This window comes from Podarcis tiliguerta (assembly GCF_965153285.1).
Source record: "Podarcis tiliguerta genome assembly, chromosome: 1".
NCBI classification, from domain to species: domain Eukaryota; kingdom Metazoa; phylum Chordata; class Lepidosauria; order Squamata; family Lacertidae; genus Podarcis; species Podarcis tiliguerta.
The window spans coordinates 102,627,681-102,650,511 of NC_139534.1; the positions used below are offsets into that span (position 1 = coordinate 102,627,681).

General features: G+C 41.4%; 1 protein-coding gene across 3 annotated transcripts in view; it reads right to left on the reverse strand.

Annotated features, from left to right (window-relative positions):
- Positions 1 to 22,831, reverse strand: part of SLC25A21 (solute carrier family 25 member 21) — a 259,816-nt gene continuing 236,985 nt past the window's right edge. For all 3 annotated transcript variants that reach the window (XM_083453189.1, XM_083453188.1, XM_083453187.1), the window contains 6 exons: positions 16,042 to 16,101; positions 13,007 to 13,114; positions 6,920 to 7,084; positions 4,293 to 4,474; positions 2,467 to 2,519; positions 1 to 452 (listed from right to left, as the gene is read on the reverse strand). In XM_083453189.1, coding sequence (XP_083309315.1) covers positions 391 to 452; positions 2,467 to 2,519; positions 4,293 to 4,474; positions 6,920 to 7,084; positions 13,007 to 13,114; positions 16,042 to 16,101 — 630 coding nt within the window. In that variant the 3' untranslated portion in view covers positions 1 to 390. The remainder of the gene's footprint in view (positions 453 to 2,466; positions 2,520 to 4,292; positions 4,475 to 6,919; positions 7,085 to 13,006; positions 13,115 to 16,041; positions 16,102 to 22,831) is intronic.

The following is a 22,831-nucleotide window of genomic DNA, read 5'->3' on the forward strand; positions in this document are numbered from 1 at the left end:
CAGGGTTAAAATCCAAATTTATTGAAGAAAAAATACAAATCGTTTCACTATGAAAAGTTACAGATTGATAGCCAGTTTCCTAAATGCCCTACCTCAAGGAGAACTCACAGAAAAATGATATAAACATAATAACTGGGGAAATCAGTTCATTTAAAGTCACACTACATGTTACATTGAAAGTGTGTTTGAAGGCCAGGCTTGCTTGAGGTTCTAAATGTCTTTTTCTTCATAAAAATATCCATATAGAAAGCCCCAGGCTAAAATGGTGGATTGGGTTACTGGCTCCATATCCATATTATTTGTGCTATATTTGCTTCCAATTTGATACTGAAACATATTTTAACAGACATTGCTTTAAACCATCTACTGCCTTAGGAGTTGTGTCTTTGATCACCAGTTTTCTTGAAGCCACCGAGAAGCATATTCATAAACCAGAAGCATCACTGCACCACCTAGAAGAGATAATTTTATTAAATACAAAATTGTAACACTTTGTGGCTTTAAATTGCATACATGTATTTTACCAACAGGACCAAAATGGGACCTGTAGTGTAGCGTGGGGGGTGCCCGGGGGTCAAGGCCCTGGGCACAGAATCTTGGGGGGGGGGGTGCACAGAGATCTCTGCATCCTGCATCTCCAGCAGCGGGGGCTTGATGAGAGTGGAGGGTGAAGAGTAGAACTTCCTCCCTCCCCTCTCCGTGGATATATCCTACCCTGCCCCCAAATCTGCTCTGGAGGGTTGGGGGCATGAGGGAAGTGGAGAGGGGGGGGGGAACGATCCATTGTGCAAGAAGAATCCTTGTGCTGACAGAACAATTCTACTTAGCGTTGCTTTGAATACAACCCACATTGTTTAATGCCCACTTCCTGCTTTCACCTGGGCTGTGGATCTTTTGATGGAAGAGCAGGTATGTCCTGCTTTCTCAACTCCATTCATAATCAATGTCTGAAGCAGGGAGCCCATGCATATGTGCATATGGTCCTATATGTGAAGCTATCATGCAAGACCTTTGGAGAAAGGAGTTGCAGTCCCCCTCCATAGCCAAGCTATATGTATGAACTAGATCAGGCATAGGCAAACTTGGCCCTCCAGATGTTTTGGGACTACAACTCCCATCATCCCTAGCTAACAGGACCAGTGGTCACGGATGATGGGAGTTGTAGTCCCAAAACATCTGGAAGGCCGAGTTTGCCTATGCCTGAACTAGATCTAAGGGTCATTCCATCTTTCTATGACCCGCAGCTGGCTGTGTGAATGAAAAACACATTAGATAGAATCCTTTGCTTTTGCTTCAAGAACATAAGGAGCTACTGCTCTTGGACGGGATCCTTCTGTGAGTGCAACTAAGCTGCACTGGATACCAACTGTTGCTTTTGAGATGATGCGATATGGCAGTTCTAATGGCAACGGCTTACTATCTGAAGAAGTGTGCACGCACACAAAAGCTCATACCAATAACAAACTTAGTCTCTAAGGTGCTACTGGAAGGAATCTTTTTATTTTGTTAACACAGGGAAGTTATCAAGCCAACCCAAAGTCAGAAATGCTGTGTGATAGATATGCCAGGTTATTTATGCTATAAGCTCTATAGGCAAAAGCCTGATTCATCGGATGCACAAAGCAAATTGACATTTTAACCCATGACAGATTGTCAAGCAATGGTGTAAATGAATACATGGAGGAGGGAAATGAGACTGCCAACTCTGCCCTTGCCCTTGCTATATTGATGATAGCTTCTGTGTATAGGCTCTGCATTGTTACAGGGTACAGATCAGCATTCCCAACACATATGTGTTAGGGCATAAATCCTGGGCACATTAGAATCAATGGGTTATAACCAACAAAATCAACTTATTAGTACATGGACTTTGCCTATCAACAGGACTTCTCCTCCTCCTCCTTTTCTCCTTGCATGCCTCTGCACCCAACCACTCAGAGAAGATTTGCGGTTGTAGGGAGAGGGGAGAGGGAAGAAGTGGAGGTCCTTGCACCTAAAGGGGTGACATCATTAGGTACAACACAATTGAGGAGACTGAGAAAAGAGCCAATCCCATTTTTTCCTCCTCATGGTCATTTCTACATTTGCACGTCTACAGGTACAGAGCTATAAGAATTTGCAGCTGGTATATAGAATGCATTCTAAACACACAAGATGTTTACACACTTAAAAAGGTGTGTGCTTGATTATATGGATCAGCTATAAAGGAAGGTTTCCTTCCATGTTTCTGCCCCATGTTTCTGCAGACAGCTATGAATGAGGCTTCATCAATTGCTATAAGAGCAATGAAATATTGCAATAAGATAAAAAAAACAAAGTCATTTAATTTCAATAATACAATGTTTGTATTTAAATATATTTCATCTTAATAATATTTAACAGTAATACTGAATATTAAGATAACATTTACAAAAATACCATCAAGGCAGGATTAAATGCACTAGATTTTTTTAATAAAAAAATTACCTGGTCCTAGTCTCATGATTTTAGGCACCAATCCTTTGTACAAGGCTAAAAATCTGTAGAAAACAACAAAGAATGTTTTTATTTAAATTGGTAGAGGGAGGAAGGATGTCTATTTGCTCAATTTCTGAGACAATGCACTAAAAATGTATGCAAAATAACAAATGTATACAATGCTTGGATTTTAACATCTTGGCCCAGGATAAATAGCAGATTAATGTTCAGCTACGGTGGCTTTGCTGTGATCCCTTCTACTCAAAAACATGACTTTAATTAATGAGACATTTGCTATTTGTTAATAGCAACTGCACTATACTTTTTTTTTTAGTTGTGAACTTTCCAGAGAACTCTTGATATGAGGTGGTATGTAGGGACTGAAAATAAGTATAAATACAAATGAAGTATACAAATACAGTACACTACTTGAACAATATTGCTGTGCCTGAGTCCTCACTTTAGACATATGTTACATACACTAAGTTCAGGGTGTTCCTTACATGCTAGTTTCAAAAATGAGAGAAATTATACTGCAGCAACTTGGTACGAATGCACCAAGTCAATGTTTGCATTCTCATCTTGCTATTGAGGCTAGCATGGAATGGTCAACACAAACGCTCCAATCTCTATAGAAACAGAAACAGGGGAAAGAAAGACAGAGAGAAAGGCTAAGATTTATTTGATGATCTCCATGTTCTCTATAAGTTTTATGACCAGTTCTGAAATGTGGACAGTTTTAATTGTCCTGCAGCCACTCTATAGATATATTCCAAGATTGATTGGGGCAAAGTAAGATGCAATCAAGTGGACATTTTTAAAAAATCTGTTAAAATGAAGTTCTCATTCTTTGTCCTGTGTGCTGGCCACTTTATGGGATTCTGATTCTGGATTGCGTTTTCTAATGCTACCACGAGAAAAATATTCAGTACATGTTGCCTGATGCCATTTGGATCTGAGTGGAGCAGAGAATGACACTGGTTCAAATATTCCTCCTCAACAATTTCAACTGGAAAAAAAATCCTAGAAAGTGGCAGAGTTATCAGGGTCCATTTTTCTGGATTGCCCAGTCGCTTACTTAAGGGAACTGGGACTTCTCAGCTGCCTAGTATACAAGAATGAGAACAAGACAGGCTCATCAGCTGCTCTCAGAAAATGAGAAGACCATTATAGCATCACATCCGTTCACCCCCTAAAATAGCACTTCTGTCAGGGGCTACTTAGGAATCTTGTAACATAGGAAGCTGGCTTTTTACCAACAGAGTCCATCTAACTCACTATTTCTGACATTGACTAGCAGATTTTCAGACAAGTTTCTATCCTGGGTCAACCCTACTTGGCAATGCTATGGATTGAACCAGGACCTTTCACTTGAAAAGTATGTGATCCTATCACTGAGCTACAACTCTTCCACATTCACAATGGGAGCAATAAAATAGAATATATATTTTCTAATTACAATTCTGAGGATGAAAGATGTCTACAGCTACCAGACCGATGCAATTGTGAAAAAGCAGAAATGACTTGCTGCAGACTTATTAGGATATTTTATACATTCTCTCTCTCTCTCTCTCTCTCTCTCTCTCTGTGTGTGTGTGTGTGTGTGTGTAGTAAATAAAAATCCAGAAAACTCAGATAAACCAATACTTTTCCTTTGTAATGCTTATAGGCACATTTCTGAAATGCTGCACTCTGGAGTGCTCCTGATACAAAAGCACTGCGAAGGGTGGCTTTTATGGGCCTCATCAAATCTGAAATATAACAATGTGGTTTTATGGACTCATGTGAACAAGCCAGAGACCTGGATATTTATGATTGAAATAAGAATGCTTTACCCTTCTTCTTTATAGACCGTTGCCATAGTTTTAAAACAGGTCCTGTACTTGATCTCTCCAGGAACCGGCTGTGGTCCTTGAATCCGACTTTTTGCAACATCAAAAGGGATGTTAATAACTGAAGCTATTGTTCCTGAGGCTAGCCCGATTCCAAATTTCCTCAGAAACTCCAAGGTTGGATCCTAGATAAACAAACAAACAAAAAACCAACAAACAAAAGGGGAGCGGGTAGGAGAGGGGAGAAAATGAATGAGAGAGGGAGACAGAAAGAAAGAAACTAAAAGAGGCACAGAAGCACCTCAATTGCTTAAAGACTATAAAGTAATATGCATTTAATCAGAAGTCTTGCACGACACGACACACTCCTGTTATTCTAGCGGAACACATTAGGATTTCCTACGCTGGGGCTTGTTTTCTTGACAATCCTATTGGCTATGTTTTTACACATGGTCTAAATTGCTGAAGTACACATTTCCTCACACAGGATTTATAAACACAGTTCATAAAGCAAGACCGGTACGGCATATGGGGATGATTTGTATAATTGGGCTTCACAATGTACTTAGTATTACTGTATCAAAACGGGAGAAATCCAAGCACACTATTAGCTAATTGGCCAGAATATTTTACAAATGACAGCAACTTCCACCATGAAGCCTACTAAAATGCTCATTTGTGTGTTGGACCCCCAAATGTTAAATTAAATAAAGGCTAATCTCAGTCTGCTGCTTTCCCCCCTCCAGGTTTTTTACATTTAGTTTCACGTGTAGCTGATGCACTGTACTAAGCAGTAACGGCTTCCTGCTATTAACAATCCAACAGCGGTGCAACTGCAAAGCAGACAGCAGCACCCTGTGCATTATAAACAGTAGTAACTCACTAAGCTAATTGGCTGAAGAATTTACAACACATTGTTCCCAAAGCCGACTATTTTGCCCTGGTTTAAAAAGGTAGAAACTGGCTGTAAAGTCAGCCTTAAAACAACGTTTTTTCTGTATGGGCTGAGACAATCCAACTGTGTTCATATTTCCTCAGACAGCCTTCCTACCCTGGAACATCAAAGTGCTCAATTAGTTTATTTGGAAGTGAAATTTTCCTTAATAAAGTCTAATCCCATATGTGTGAACGCTGGGAGCTGCCAGTGAACGCTGTCATACTGGATTTCCTAGGTACTTTACAAGATGACTTTAAGAAACCCCCTTTTTTTTGAACCAGGGAAGCAAGAATAGACCCTGTAATTTCTAAACAATATAGTAACATAGCACATTTGTTGCAACACATTGCCAGAAGATTCCTTAGAAGGAGCAAAATGGGCATAAAATTCACATGTTGGATCGGGCCAGATTCTGTCCGTTCACACTAAAAAGCTCCAGTTTTACATCTTAAAGCTCAAAACATAGTTTATTTTAGCTAAAATGTCAAGAAGCGCAATTTTCAATTAATATAATTAATGCATTATCAGAGAGGATATAAGCTGCTAATGGAGCTTGTAATTTTCCTGTTAAGAAGATTGGATGGGTTCACAGCAAGTTTTGGAAAAATGGTAGGGAATACAGTATGTTAAATACATGACAAAAAGGGGAAGGAACAATTTTACTTGGGGATTGGAAAAGCAGTATAATAACTTACTATAAGAAGCTTTCGGAAGACTGTCAAATAACAACCCAGCATATTTGCCAGGCTGCTGACATAAGTTTTATATACTGAAATCAGAGAACAAATTATGAGCAAGTTGGTAGAGAGACTAGTCAGCAGAGGAACTTCTGCTGCAAGTTTTAGAGATTTCATGGCATGTTGCAAGTGTTGGTGAAGCCACCACAAAAAGGAAGCAGGTGATTGCTAGCATCAGTCACTGTATGATAAGCCTGTATGCACTGTGAGTAGGATGCATATGCTTTAGGACCTCTATGCTTTAGGAACTGGATACATTAGTTGCTTCCCTTAAAGCCCTATGGCCTCATCATTATCATAATTGAAGTTAAATATCCTCCCAGGAAAACAACACAATACAGTGTTGGGTTAAAGGAATGATAATGAGCTGTGGGGCTTGGACACCCAAATCTGCCTTGTACTCATTTCATAATTTTGGGCAAGTCTGTTGTTTCCTTAGTGTGTGTAATTAGTTTGTCTTCTAAAAAATGGGTGTTGCAGAAATAAATGCAGAAGCATAGGGTTGATAACTGACTGAGACTCTGCCTTATTTCCAGGTTGAGGTATTGTCTCCATCTAGTCCAGACTTTCCCAAACTTGGGTCTCCAGCTGTTTTGGGACTACAGTTCCCATGATCCCTCACCACTGGTCCTGCTAGCTTGGGATGATGGGAGTTGGAGTCCAAAAACTGTTGGATCTAGTTCATCATGGTGTGTCCAACAGTGGTTTGCTAAATGCCTCAGGGAAGTTGATAAGCAGGGCATCAGGGCAACAGAATTCCTCTGTTGCTTCGTTCTACATCTGACATTCATAGATATTCTGCCTCTGAACATGAAAGAGGAGGATGGTGACAAAACTAGAATTCGCTGGCTCTGGATATGCCTACCTTTGACCTCCCTGCCTTTTGCTCTAAGAACCACAAACGGTCTCAGTCATGACTATATTATGTTTCTTATTTTATAGAATGAGGCACCCACCTTGCTGACGGGAACGATATTTTTCACATTGAAGTAGAAACCAAAATAGACCATATTGAAAACTCCATGACGTCCCAAGGTAGCAGACAAGCCTTTGTTGAGTCCCCGGAGTCCCAAACCATTGGCCTGAATAATCTGCCGAGCTTTGGCAAAGGTAGATGGCTGCTGTATGAAAAAAAAAGCAAAATAACCATAAACCATAAGCCCCCTTTCCAATTCGATGCTTAACCAATCTCCATTGTAGAAGACAATAAATGAAATGGCACAATCCATATTAAAATATAACCAAATACAATAATTTGCCAAGTAAGCAGATGCACATGTGAATAGGTCATGAATATAAGGGCATCTGTTCTGAACTCTACTTAGAAACATGCATGCACATCCATGAATGAACTAGGAAATTTCTCCCATGCACAGTAGTCAGGGAGGGCTGTCATCCTCTCCTGTTACATCGCCCTTAAGAACACAAGAGGCTGCCATGGATCCATTGAGCTCAGCATCATTTGGGAAGCTCAGAGTGAAAAGCTTCAATGAAAAAGGGCCATCTCAGTGTGTGTATAAGGGGATGTTCTGCTGCTGGTGGAAATGGTGGAGTGAGTTCCCCTGTGACAAGCAGCCACCTGAGGTGGTGGAAGCACCTCCCCACTTACTCCACCACTGCCACAAGCAGTGGAACATGCCCCTCTTGCCAAATTTTGGGGAGAGAGAGGCATTCAGGTGTGTGGCGTTTCATCTCGTCTTCACCGCCTCTGGGGCAAATCCCTTGCAGAACTCCCCCCTCTCACCAATGGGCAGAGGGGACCCTCTTAAGAGATAATTCAAGAGGTGGTGGCCCAGGAGAGGAGTTTATCTGTGACAGCCCTCAGGTTGTGGAATTCATTCCCCACAGAAGTTCCTTTGGCACCTGTCATATGCTGAAGGTGTGCATCTCTTTACCCTGGCACCGGACATTTGAGTGGGAGAGAGATTTTGAACCCACCCTATTCTCTTGACTGCAATCTCTTCTGGTTTTTTTTAATTTTAATTTTTTTAATTAAAGTAATAATCATAAATAAATAAGAACAAACATGTGCACCCCACCACCAAGACCATTCCATTGTAATTATCCAACTTCCCAAAATTTCAACAGACTGCAATCTCCTTTAAGTGTTTTAGCATTGTAATTTTAAATGGTTGAAACCTGCCTTGGGACCTTATAGTGAAGAGTGGGTAAGAAATCATAGAATATAGAATCAGAATCATAGTATTTTAGAGTTGGAAGGGATCCCAAGGATCCCAAATAATAATAATAATAATACTGAACTGTCAGAGGCATAGTTTTGATTATTTTAACTATAAGATCTGTAAACTCTCACATTCTAGGCAATAAATGTATCACAAGCCAGATAAAAACCATCCTGTTCCTAGACATATATTTCTAATGAACAATTGAAGATATTCTAGACTCTTCCTTTGGCTTCTCTTGCTTAATTTGGGGTTCTTTTGACTATAATATCTGAAAAATCTCACACTTTCAGCCAATAATTGGAACCAGTGGCCCTTCAAATGTTGGACTCCATCTTCCATCACGACTATTGACCATGTTTGCTGGGGCTAACAGGAGTTACATATAATAAGAAAAGCCCTGCTAGATCATACCAAAGGCTCATCTAGCCTAACATCCTGTTCTCATGGTGGCCAATAAGATACTTATCGGAAGTCTACCTATCTTGTTGGAGAGCCCCAAGACCTGGAGGGCCATAGGTTCCTTACCCCTGCTTTACACTACACTTGAACCACAACCACAAAATATCAGTTTCCTATAAAAATATTCCTAATAACCATTGTAAACATTCCTTCTAAATCAGCCAGGGAGAGGATACTTTCAGATTAGAGGAACTGTGTAACTAATTTGTGTGACCATTTCTAGAGTCTTAAACTTTTAAAACTCCAATGCATGACTGTGGAAGATTGCTTTTAACATTTTTTACTGTTATGTCTTTAGCCCCAAGTTAAAGATTATTTTTTCTTGTCAATTGTTTGCTTGCTTAACTTTGCTTTTCACTAATGTTACCTTTGTGTAGTCAAATATTTAATTAGAAAGGCAAAACGTGACTTCCGCAAGGATGCTTAAACAGGGAAATGAAGACAATTTTGACTACTGCTTTGTAAACGGTGCTGATTTCAATGCACTTATTTGTTTAATGAGCTCCCATTGCAAAATGCCAGCAAAAATGACCAACAGATGATCCAAATAATATCCAACCCACCAGGTTAGTGCTTATTCAGGTGACAAGCAAGCTGAATTTCCTTTTAATATTTTGTTTCACTCAGATTTACATATATCTAACAGATATCTATGATTCACTTTGTAAGAGTAAAAAGCAAATCTCACACAACAACCGACTATATGGCTGCAATAGAATATAGGGCTTTATTGTAAATTTCCCAGCAAGAACTTAATGCCCAGGGAGACGCATACAAATACCATAACAATATAAACAAATTGCTATGGTAATATTTACCTAGGTCTGTCCAGACCATGATTTTAGTATGCTGCAGGCAGTCTCAATAAATAACAGGAGTGATCTATTTGGAAAAGCCTTATGTAAAAAACATACAACTGATTCTGTGAAGCTCGTTAAGATTGTTCTGAAAAGAAATGATAAAAATTCAAGGGGCAGGAAATGATTCTTTGATTAATGTGTTGCATCTATGGAAATGTGTGTCATGAGCCAAGTTATGTTAGAGGGGCATTAGAAGTGCAATTCTATGTATGTTTACTGAAAAGTGAGTCTCGTTGAATTCAGTGGGGCTATTATTATTATTATTAAATTTATATACTGCCCTTCATCTGAGGATCACATATCGAGGTGAGTATAGAAGTGCAGTTAGACAGTGCAATCCTATACCTGTCTATTCAGAAGTGCACCTGATTGATTTCAATGGGACCGAGTGCAATCCTATAACTCTCTGAAATGTTGATGGATCAAGAGAGGTAGGATTGAGCATGGCCACCTCTCTGCTGGCATAGAGGAGCACCACTGCTGGCGGAGGTCCTGAGCTCTGTTTAGCAGGCGGAAAGCTATGACCAGTGGTTGTCCTGCTACTTGTAGCCAGCAGAAAACCATGAAAGATAACCATGGGGTGAAGGCACCAGAGGCCTTGAATTTACAAACAAACAAACAATGGCACAGCCCTGGGCAGTGTGGTGGCAGCAGGAACAAGGGAAAGGCACTGAAATCTTCTCTCTGGGGACCTGCCTGCTTCCTCTTTCACGTTAAGCCACGGTTTTTCTCATTTGTGATATACAAACTGGGTCTCAGTATAATTGATATCAGTCGTGGGGAAGGAACCCTGTAGCATTGTTGTTAATCACTTCACTCTGAAGTTTGCAATTTGCTTATTACACATAAGCAGGGTATATTATTTAATTTTTGTGGCTACCTTAGTGTCCGAAGTCAGATGAGTCTGTACAGAAAACATCCGTCCCCCCCCCAAAAAAATCTCACTTATTTAAATAAGGAATGGAATTTTCTGTTTGTTTTCTTTAGAAAGTTCTTGAGCATTTTCCAACATGTCAAGACATACTGTTTGCTGGTAGATTCATTTCTGCTGCATTTGAAGTAAAGAAAATGTGTTTCTTTAAGTAAGAGCCCTGAATAAAAGGCATACAGAATAACTATATTCCAGCAAGGAGGTGGTGAAGTAAGCTGGGGGCTTCGGTTATCTTTTTGTGCTTGAAGTGCAGGTGGTCTCCATGCTCTGGAAAGGAAAGACTCCAAATGCAAAAGCAGCTACCCAAACCACTCTGGGTTGCAAATGTCCATACAGTCTTCCAACAAGAAACTGCTCTGCACCCACCAAGCTAGCCGGCTTTAAAAGAGAGTTAGACAAATGCACAAAGGAGAGGGCCACCAATGGCTACCATGCCCGCCAACATGTTGAGTCCTAAAACTGGGATGCGCGTTGTCAGGGGTTCAGGAGCAGAGTCACAGGAGAGGGAGGAAATGGAGAGCGAGGGGGAGGAGTCCGAAGGAAATGTCAGCGATGACAGCAGTCCGAGGTCTCTGAGTCTCTCCAGTGACTCGGAGGATTCACAGAAAGGGGCCCCCATAGTCAGGGCAAGGGGAGTGCCCAGGGGGACACCTCGGGAAGAAGGGGCTAGAGGGGACTCAGAGAGTAGCAGCTGGAAATCCGGACCAGCGTCCCCCCCAGAGTGCAGTAGGGGGGAGGAGTCCCAGGCATCGGGATCAGGTGGCGCGCGGGCAGCGGGAGAACGTGAGGCAGGAGTGACCACACCCTCGTCAGGGAGCGAGGAAACGGTCATCAGGAAAGTTAAACGCACGCGCGCGCCAAGTTCAAATGTACAGGAGGGCAGCAAGGTGGGCAGCCCGGGTAGGGAGCCAGGTCCTAAAGCCCGCCGAAGAGAGGGGGAGGAGTCAGAGGGGTCAACGTCTGCGTCAGAAGAGTCCAGGAGGGAGGAGACCCCGGGGGGTAGTAGGACCCAGAGGAAGAGAGAGAGAAGGAAGAGGTGGAGTAAGATTAGAGTCTTAAACTGGTGCACAGGGGGCGGAGACTCAGACGGAGCTTCGCCGGTCTAGAATCCAGACGTAGAGCTGGGACGCTGAGGCTTGGAAATGGAAACTATTCTTCAATAAAGACTTTGATACTTTACTACCGGCTAGCGTTGGTCCTTGTTGAGCTGGGACCAGGAGCCAGCTCTGACACGCGTCTTACTGTCCATGTTCCTACATGAGTCATGTGACATCACGGAGCCCAAAAGGATGCAGGTTTTTGGAGCCGTGCATTTTGGGGTGTTGCACGAGATCACAGCCCTGCACGAGATCTCAGGGCGAAATTGTGCAAGATCAAAGCGACGTAAATGGCAGCTGTGCTTACGTGGGTAAAAATGGGATGTCCCAGATTTTATTGGACACTTGCGGGTTGTGCATGGCTAACCATGATTGCTATCCTCTGACTCCACAGCTAGAGGCAGCAATGGGTAATTGACAATGCTGCTTGAAGGTTATTACTCCAGATCAGTGGCATAGCTAGCCCCTCGGGTGCCAGGTGCGGCACGCGCGTCTGACGGGACGGGATGCATGGTGCCTCTCTGCCACCTCCCCCTCATCTGTAGGGTGGCAGAGGGAGAGGCGGAGGGCAGACGCAAGTCCCATGCTGCCACTGCAGGCAGCACAGAGCCTGCAGGCACCCAAGCCACCACGTCACTCAAAGAAGAGACGTGTGGCTCGGGCACACTGCAGGGCCTGCAGTGAGTGCCGGCCCCTGCAGTGTGGCACCCAGTGCCAGTCACACTTTGTTGCGTTTGTTGACTGAACTATAAAGTTTCATGAGCCCTATTTTTATTTTTTTAATTCATTTTTTGTCATTTTGTCACCCCCCCCCCCAGTGATGACACCCAGGGCAGCTGGCACCCCCCGCACCCCCTTTCCTCCACCACTGCTCCAGATCTGCCCTACCAGGAGCGCCACTCTGGGGACAGTAATGAGCTAGTTGGGCCAATGGTCTGGTTCAATATAAGTCGGTATTCCAGAGGTATAGCCTCACAATCTTCTGGCTTAACAAACGTAAGAGTCTATATGTACTGTGGCTTTGAGCACCTTCATGCTCTCTTCTATTAGTTGATTTTCAGCATTAGTAGAATATTGGGGGGGGGGGTATTTACTGCATAATGTTGAAAAACCAAATTGTAGGCTTACCTTTCGCACTGTGAAGTTTAGAGAGAGGATATATATTTAAAACAAAAAGCTGCTTCCTTTCTATTCTTCTCCCCTTCCTCCTATCCCCTTCCCTTTGTTCTGTGCTGGTACCATGCCATTTCCTGACCACTACAGAGCAAAGGATACCCTAGAAACATTGATGAGGCTCCGCCAAATACTTATTGCCCACCGCATCGTCCGTATCAAATTTGCTTCTCCAGCTGTTTTGAAATGGCAACACTTAAACTGGGACCATCACTTGTTTTAAACTGCCCCAAGAGATTCCCCTCTTCCTACAGCTCGCTCTTGATTAACATTCTATACTTGTTATCCAAGCACTTGCGTTTCCCAACATATTGAAAAAATATTCCAGTTACCATACCTCTGTGAAAGCATCCCGATTTGCCTGGAGGCTAACCTTGACTACTTCAAAAGGGTTAACCACAACTGCTTCTGTTAGCCCGGATCCCAAGCCAGCAACTGCAAATGTCTAAAAGAGTTAAATCAATCAGTTTTCATGCACACTGCGGTAAAACATCCCCGTACATCACATTCTGAAGTTGAGCATTAAGCTGACTGATATGATGAAAGTCGAGAGACCTACCCTTGTGCAGTAGTATACCATTACTAAACAGCTTTCGTCCTTGATTAGATGTTGACAGTTCATGCAGAAGAAATTACAAAAGCCACAAACCACATTCCAAATATTCCAAATAAAATGTCAAAGTCCTATCAACAACACATTCTCTCTAGATGGGGGCGGGGAAGCATTGTGACTGATTTTAAGAAGTGCATATGTGGTAAAGCGTGCCCTCCACATTCTGTTTAAGGAGAGGTTTGCCTAGTGAAGAATAATTTACACGTTATTATGAGTATAATATAGACACAAAGGCAGCTCTTAAAACCACTTACCAGGGAAGTATAAAACAGTGACTTAATTAGGTAGTAAATCTAATACAAAGAAAACACAGGACTAAATAACTGCGCTTCCCAGTTCAACAAACAAGTGTCTTAGAAGAAAAGTTTTCCAGGGCAGAGTTCACCTCTGAAAAAACTTAAGTAAGGTATTATTAATGGATGGCAAATATTTATATACCCCAAATAACATACTGGTTGGTGCTATGGCCTCATTAGAATGCAACTGACAGTCAAGGCATTGACATAATACGGTAAAACAGCGTAAAATCACTTAAGAGTAAAACATTTTCTAAAAAAAAACCACATTTCCTAATATTGAGCACTCTGGTCATAACCCAGTAGAGCCTTAGCTGTGTTTAAGAACATTGATTTCAGTAGACTTCTATTTCATACTATTTCCTAGCATGCAATACATTTTGATTGCGGTGGGTTTTCTGAATTCTCTGGCTCTTCCAAAGACAGATGAATCTTGGAGGAGAGTTCATTTCTGGAAAAGCTTCTGACTCTACATGGGGCTGGAGGAAGAATAGAGAAATTGCAGAGCATGGGAGGAAGTGTTTGTGTGTGGCAGAGGCTGAAATCATTACATGCTGCTAAGACCCACTTTGCCAACAAAGGTCCGTATAGTAAAAGCTATGGTTTTCCTAGTTAGTGATGTATGGAAGTGAGAGCTGGACCATAAAGAAGGCTGATCGCTGAAGAATTGATGCTTTTGAATTATGGTGCTGGAGGAGACTCTTGAGAGTCCCATGGACTGCAAGAAGATCAAACCTATCCATTCTTAAGGAAATTAGCCCTGAGTGCTCACTGGAAGGACAGATCGTGAAGCTGAGGCTTCAATAATTTGGCCACCTCATGAGAAGAGAAGACTCCCTGGAAAAGACCCTGATGTTGGGAAAGATGGAGGGCACAAGGAGAAGGGGACGACAGAGGACGAGATGGTTGGATAGTGTCTTCGAAGCTACAAACATGAGTCTGACAAAACTGCGGGAGGCAGTGGAAGACAGGAGGGCCTTCTGAGTAAAGATGTATAGGATTATACAGTGATGGCCTCTTTAGACCCTGGAGTTCATAAGTAAAACAGAATCAGCTTCCAGTATTCTTCAACATACTGAGTGAATAAGCTGATGAGTTGTATATGACATAGAGTCAGATATAATCATCATACCAATATGCATACAATAATGGCACAGTCCATTGCCACCACAGGTGCAGAAATATAATCAGTTGATTTGAAGTGGGCTGGATCAAAATATAGACCACTGGAATCAATGGGTTTAAACACACTCAAATCTATGATGGAATATAGATGTTGTAGACCCCCAAACCAACTTTTTATCTGCTGGGGGAAATTTTGTTTTCTTTTTTGTGAACTCTGCCAGATCTAGAGTCATTGTGCCTGACTTCAGGCACATCTCTTGTTTGCCTTCACCATCTCCTTGATGATCATTACTGTCAGTCTCCTCTGCCAAGGCTTTATAACACGAGAAGTATTCCATAGTCTATGAAGCACAGTAAAGAATGATGTACAGCAAAATACTGCTTTCTCCTAGAAAGCAAAACGAACCAGAGCTTTCACTGTTAAAAAGGTATGTGGCAACTTTAAGGATTTATCTCATGATCTTTGGGGAAAGTGGCAGTCCGAAAGAAAAGAAAAGAAAAGAAAAGAAAAGAAAAGAAAAGAAAAGAAAAGAAAAGAAAAGAGAGAACCTTCAAGGACTAGGGACAATGTAATAACAGTAATATAACAGATGCATTCAATAACTAGAATAGTAAGAACTCAAAGTGTCTTCATGCTGACTCTATATCATGTTGACCAATTATGCAAATTCTAATGAAAGGTCTCTTCCTTTATATGGCGAGCAAAAATATGCCTGTCACAAAACTTCCACTGAGAGAGCCAAACTCCAGAAATGCTTCCAATCCTATAACTTGTTTAACCAAGAAATCTATAATCCAGATGGTCAGGAGTTTTTGGTTTGTTTCTTTTGCTAGTGCACTCTTCCAATTTGCTTTTTGGTAACAGCATTAAAGTCACATGGACTGATTCCTGGGTGGCCAAGTTCCTAGGATCTATGAGATGCATCCTGCCCAAAGATCTCCAGGCACAAATTCTCTTCCATATTTTGCATAAACAAAGAGGGTGGGATCCAGACTGGCAGGAGCAGCAGCTGCACTTGCACAATGACACAAAGATCCTTCATGTGGACCCTCTCTGAAAAGTCCCCTATCAAGGTCCAAAATTAATGTGGGGCTGCCATTAGAAGGACGTTTTACTTTTCCACTGTGTGTGAGCAAAAGTTCTTTCTGCTAGTCCACAAAGCATATGGATCTAACACAATTTTACTCTTCTCTCTCTGACTTGTCCCTCCATTCATGTGTCTTTGCTCAACCTACTTCATTATATTGCTCAATGTGAGGGGAAAAGGAGAAGGAGGAAGAATGGGAACTATAGTAAGTCTCCTTATTCCCATTACAAGAGTATACAACCTTACTTACCAGTGCTGGTGACAGTGAAACATTTCCTAGTAATTTCTTGTATTGTTCAAAGGTGAAAAACTGGAAAGTAAATACAGTGAAATTTAAAACTCGAGAATGGAGTAGAGATTCTTATCAGAGCAAACTGTTTACCTTTATTGGTCTAACAAAAGACAAAGAGAATGATTTGATCTGGTGGTCCGTTGTTGAGTGATTAGTACTACACACAGGGCTGTGGTTAAATTTGAATCAGGCAAATTTTGTTCTCATATCACTTAAACATATATTAGAAATATTCAGACTATATATATACACACACACCCATATATACATACAGATACCAAGCACTCAATCCAATTACAGCAGCCTTGTATCTCAATGTCTTCTTTCCTCTTAGCCCAGAAAGAAAATAATACTTTCCAAACTTCTTCAAAAATCAAATAACCATTTGTCATTTGTGTAGCTTCTTGTGCCAAGAACAGACTGCTCCTTACCAAACAGTGCAAAGCTTTCCTCCTTATTCCATATAGTGAATACAGGGCAGTTTTCTCTTTTCCTTAGGATCATTGAATGTCAATTTAAACAACTTAGACTGAACCAACACTTGCAAAATCCATCATTGTTGAGATCAGCAATACTGTGCTATTACGATTTGAGCAGTTGACAAAACAATTCAAAATTGCTCCAGTCTTTGGTACAGGAATCATTCCTTTAAAACTTGGCAAGAACCTTGTTATTAGACCAAGCACAGTATTAACGTTAAATATCACCATCGCTATTGGGTTGTTTTTTTAAGAACCAAAACGAACCAATGGTTTGGATCCAGAGGTACACAAGTGTAAGGCTGCTTGAACCTGGACTTTTCCACCCCCGGATCCCCAGATAACTTTTTAAAAGCAGATTTTCCAACTGGGCAAATTTCTCACTAGAAACCCCCACACTAAAAAGGGGGACAGGAAATACTGTAAACACAAATGGTGCTTTGCTCCTTGCTTACACTATGTATCAGTGGCAATTTCTGCCTAAGGAGACCTTATCCATTATACAGCAATGATTCATTCATGGATTTGCCTCCATTCAGTAAGTAACAGGTGCAAAACCAGGAGTGATTTAAGGGCATTTACAAGGATGTGATGAAGCATTACCTGCACAAAGATGACGAAAATGTGGTTCGGGCCACAAAGAATGCATTTTAATATGGTTTGGGCAGTTTAAGTATGGAAACTGAGCACATTCTTCCCTTACAAAATTTGTGCACATGCTTACATGCTGCCCCTGTCACAGCCTTCAGTTAGGTGATGAATAAACGCACAGACCCAACATGTCTAATGCCTCTCCTCTCATTTTTCACACTGTACATTATCAGCTCTCCAACAGCACACAATTTTTCTCAGTTCCACAATTTGCACACTAAACACACACACCCTTTGAGCCCCACTCCACAACCCTTGCATGACATTTTGAATGTGGTCCTGCAGTGGGAAGGGAGAATTGCCCCAAGCCATCACACTCCACGGGCATGTGGGGGTGGAAGTAAATGTCAGCAAAGCTGCTTTCTGCAGCAATTGGCTGTGCAGAGATTCTCATGGCAAAATCAGCCACACAACTGATCCAGCAGACTGGAACGCCAACTTCAACACTCCTTTCTGGGTACTTCTGCACAACCAAGTACCCAGTGGAGAACTCGGCTGCATAGCTGTACCAGCCATGTCTCTCTCTTCCCCACACCTCCCGTCACAAATGGCCTCGTGGGCCAAAGTGGGAGTTGCACCAAGCCAAATTTGGCCTGCAGGATGGAGTTTCTCCACCCACTTGATGTAGAGGATTTACATCAGGAAGACGAGTCTTACAGTAAGAGCTGTTTGACAGTGGATCAGACTCCCACCAGAGGCACCTTGGAGGTTGGATGGCCATTTGTCATGGATGCTTTAGTTAAGATTCCTGCATTGCAGGGGGTTGGATGACATGGCCCTTGGTATCCCTTTCGATTCTCCAATTTATGATTCTCCTTGCTGAATCTGTTATTTCACAATACCATTCTCTGGCTTTGATAATTGCTGCCAACACTATTTTGAGGATACCTAGTGCGACCAAACTGTGGAAGGCAGTGGAAGACAGGAGTGCCTGTCGTGCTCTGGTTCATGGGGTCACGAAGAGTTGGACACAACTAAACAACAAAACAACAACAAAGTGCGATAAAACAATACCATGGCATTCACACGCATGGGATATATTCAGAAATGACCCTTACATTTAAAATTTCAGAGAAAAGACATCAAGTAAGTAACACTGCTCAGCAGCTGGCAACATGGCTGTAACCTGCAGCAGAACGGTTTTCATTGACATCCAATGATGGGGTCCTTGGAGGGTGTAAGGGAGTCTACCTGCAGCAACTGCCAGTGCCTTCTTGCGGAGCACCAGCTCAGACCTTGAGAACCATAGTTTTTGGTGCAATTCTCCTTTTTAGCATGCTCAGGCTGCTTTGCAAAGTGTAACATTTCCCTTTGCTCCAGTTCACCCCCATTTGAAACCGGTTTCACACATGGTACCCTTGGAAGAAGCATTCCACCCTACCATACTTCTGTCAGGAGCTCGTCCTACACTCAAGTAGGACCCTGGTAGAGACACATGCCTGACTGGCATGTTCCCTCCTTCCTGGTCGATCGTTCGGGAGCTTCAAAAGCTTTCTTCTGCCTGAACATCACAGCAACTGATGCCAACAGACATCGGCACATTTAGGGATCTGCAGAGTCTTCGCAGTTTGCATGACAGACCTCAGCAACTCAGCATTTTGGCTAATCTACTTTATTTACATATTAACACAGACGGAGCACTGCAACATGGCTCCCTCTCTCTCTAGCATCAGACAGCAAACAGAAAAAGAACAAAGAACAATAGTCCCACTTCACAGAACACAGTAACACAAACATCCTGTCTCCGTCACTTCCCACTCTGTGGAGTCAAAACATATACTGTCATGAGATAGACAACAATCCCATGACTGCAATCATGGAGCAGGAATTCTAACAATTTCTACCAGGGCTTCTGTCATACTTTTCTCCCAATATTTAACTCTCCTTTGACACTAAGTCCACAGGAGTATGGAGTACTGGGCCAGTTGCAGATGCTTGAAGCATCCCTCAATGTGGTCTTTCTTCTGAAGGACAGGTGCCAGTGGTGGGTGGGGCTAGAGCAGGCTTCCTACAACTCCCATGATCCCTAGCTAGCAGGACCAGTGGTCAGGGATGATGGGAATTGTAGTCTCATAACATCCAAAGGGCCGAGGTTGAGGAAGCCTGGGCTAGAGGGAAAAGTGGATGGAGCAATTTACCCTTGTGCTAATTTCTACACACGCACACACCCTTCTCCATCTTCTACCCTGGCAAGCAAGAGGCAGAATCAGAGTTCAAAGACATATTCCAACCGAGCAAAAACACTGCGAAGAAGGTGCGAAGTGGAGCTGGTGAGGGGTGGGGTGTGGCATGGGGAGAGTTTGATGCTTCAATGAATGGGTGAGCGCCTAAGGCCAAAGCAACTTTTCATGTAAGATGACTTGTATACAGATGGGATTTTAAATCTCCTTTAAACATTTCTGAATGGATGAAGCACAAGCATTATGAAACATGTCACCTTACACCGTGTAGCACATGGAAAACTGGTCCTACTGCAGTATTCAAAATTGTATCTATAAATCACAACATGGTAAGTTAATTCCCTGAATGCAGTATAGGATTCAATGTTAAAAACTGCTACAAACACTTGTGAAAAGTTAATTTGGACAATAACCCTACAATATGTTTGTATTCAGAAATAAGTCCAATTGAGCTCAGCGGATTGCTTTGAAAGGCTGCAATTCTATACGCAAAGCTCTGGGAGTCGTATGTCTCCTTGAAGTCAATGAGACTTCACTTTGAGTAAACTTACGAAATATTGTACTGTAGAAGTGAGCAACAAAATCAATGCAAAATTAGGTGAAATAATTTAATTAGGTGAAATGAGTAATTTAAAGCCTAAATGGCAAAATTACAGCACAAGCCTTTGCCTGTCTACTCAGAGGTAAGCGCCATTGAGTTCTGTAGGGTTTCCTCCCAAAAGTATGTATAGGATTGAAGCCTAAGTATCAAAACAGATTTTCATATTGCACATTCAACTAACAGATCTACCATTTTTTCTATATATTGTCACAACGAACTTTTTCATGGAATTTTAGGTATTCCTTTAATGTTTCACATACCCTCCATGCATGCTACCTAGCAATCTTTTGCACTTAAAATTTGCTTTCAAAATACAATTGCTTCCTAAAGCCATAAACAGAAGAACTAGTTAGTATGTAGCAACTCTGTTTCATATTATGGGGACAGTTTTGAAGCTGAAGAATCCTAGGAAACTCTAAATGAAGGACCAAAATGCACACAACCAAGCGAGTACGACTTAGCCTTTCAGAAAATTCAACAGTTTGCTTCAATGGCTCACGTTTTTTTAAGAGCTCAAAATATCCTTATCATAATAGAGTGAAGCAACTTTTGTTGCTGTTGAACAGTGATTTTTTTTAAAAAAAAATGCTTTCTTCACAAACTTCCAAAGAAAAATAATTGCAAAATATATGTCTTTGTGTATCTAATAACCAGTGCTGTCCATCTGGCAAAGATACATTTAAATCTAAGTTCCACAGAGGAGAGAAAAAACGTCAAAGTACTTACCATATGTCTCAATAACATTAAGGTAAAAAATGTCTGGGAAGGAACACATGCAAAATATGTATTTGCCCAACAAGATCATCTGTTAACCATTGTACTGGCACTGTTCATGTCTTTTCTTTAAGTCGAAACTAAATCAGGGCTATAAAGTTTGGCTTTTTATCCTTCAGAATTACCAGCTTTCTTTCAGAAAGGGGGGGGGGGGCAGAGAAAGACAGAAAGAGGCAGAGACAGACAGACAAAGGATCTGAACTCTTCAAAGTGAAATTGTCTTTGACACATGGCGTCCAAGTGACATATTACCTTAATTATAATGGCTTTATTTTTACATGCAAATGGATTTACCAAAGGAATAGACAATTATATTTTTCTTCTGAACAGGAACTCGGCCTTGTTTGTTTATCTGAGTGATCTTTTATCAGTGCAGCAGTTTTATAATTCAAGGCAGCCTTTCTCTGTAAGTTTCCCCGAGATGTGGATGGCAGGTATGGAGGCAGCTGTACAAAATTACCACAATACAACTCGAATTATTGTATCAAATTTGGAAGGGATTCCAAGGGCCATCTAGCGCGTGCATGTGTGCGTGTGCGCACACACATACACAAATGTTTGGTGATTCACCCCCACTTCTCTGGGTAATTATTTCCTAGTAAATTGGGACAAATCTACAATTTCCTTAGAAGTAAGTGCCACTGAATTCAATGCGACTTTCTTCTGAGGATTGTATCGTCAGTGTTGAAACAAAGCTCTTGGGGAAGTTCTCTCAAGCAAATTGTCCCAATTCAATCTATACTAAAATAAAAATTCCTAATTTATAGACTCATAATTATGTGAGCATCCAATTATAGATACTGATGGACTTTGTATATATAAATATAGTGTGTGTGGGGGGGGAATCTTAGTCTGCAATCATCATGTATTTATCAACAGATGTTTGAACATTGTGTGTGTGTGTGTGTGTGTGTGTGTGTGCATTCACATGCATGCAACCACAAAATCTGCTTCCTTATCTAAATCAAGCACTCCACATTCTTTTCTCTTTTTCAATCTAAGATTAGCAAGCAATCCAGACAATTCTATCTGAAATGCAAGGTTACCAGCAGGCCACTGAATTTCAGATTGCATGGCACAGGAAGTATAAGGAAAGTTTCTTCTTTAAAGAGTAGATGGACAGAATGTGCTCTATAGTACTCTCTGAACGTCTAACCCAGTATGTGAGGGTAAGGCTGAGCATTTGCAAAGTAAGAGCATTTGGACACAGTGTGTATTTAAGCTATATCAACCTTTTGTATTTGCCCTCCCCTATCATCCATGTTACATGGTGGGGAGGTTCTGTATCCTCAAGGGAAGGCCCAAATTAAAATGGTTCGCATCTGGAAAGAATTCAAAGACAACTTTTATTTTTACTGATGTGTATTCAACAATGGTTTATATGTTATCAAGTTCTCCATTTTCATACCTTATACTGCTGCCTAATTCTGTGTACCATTGTCTACTCAATAAAAACATTTATAAAGAAAAGAAAAGAAAAGAAAAGAAAAGAAAAGAAAAGAAAAGAAAAGAAAAGAAAAGAAAAGAAAAGAAAAGAAAAGAAAAGGTAGAGACGGGCTACTACTATTCCATCAATTCAGATATAGTGAGACATGCGTAAAGAGGTCTACACTCAGCTTAATGGAGTTCTAATCTGAAAAAAGGACTTCATCTGATATTCCAGATGGTATAATACTTGCTTAACTCTCCATCTATTTCATGGAAGACCCCAGACATCCATAGGGCCTGTCTTTTAAAAAGAATTTATGGGACCAGCAGTTTCACCTGGCCCTACTGTTATATGCCAGCTGGCCACCCACATCAGTTTTCTGAAGCTGAATCCTGGTTGTGAATCTTTCCAGCTCACACATAACGTTTCTCTGACTAGGTGGCAAATTGAGCCCCTCATTTTTTCATTTTTTTTAATCGTTTGAAACAGCCAGGATTTTAAGAATTTATTTTGGTGTTTCCATTATGTTTCGCAGAAAGCTGATTTGAGCACAGAGAAAGCAGGCAATGAATGTTTTACACAAAGAAACAAAGCCCATTTGTGAAAAGCTCTTATTCGCACAGAATTTTCACAG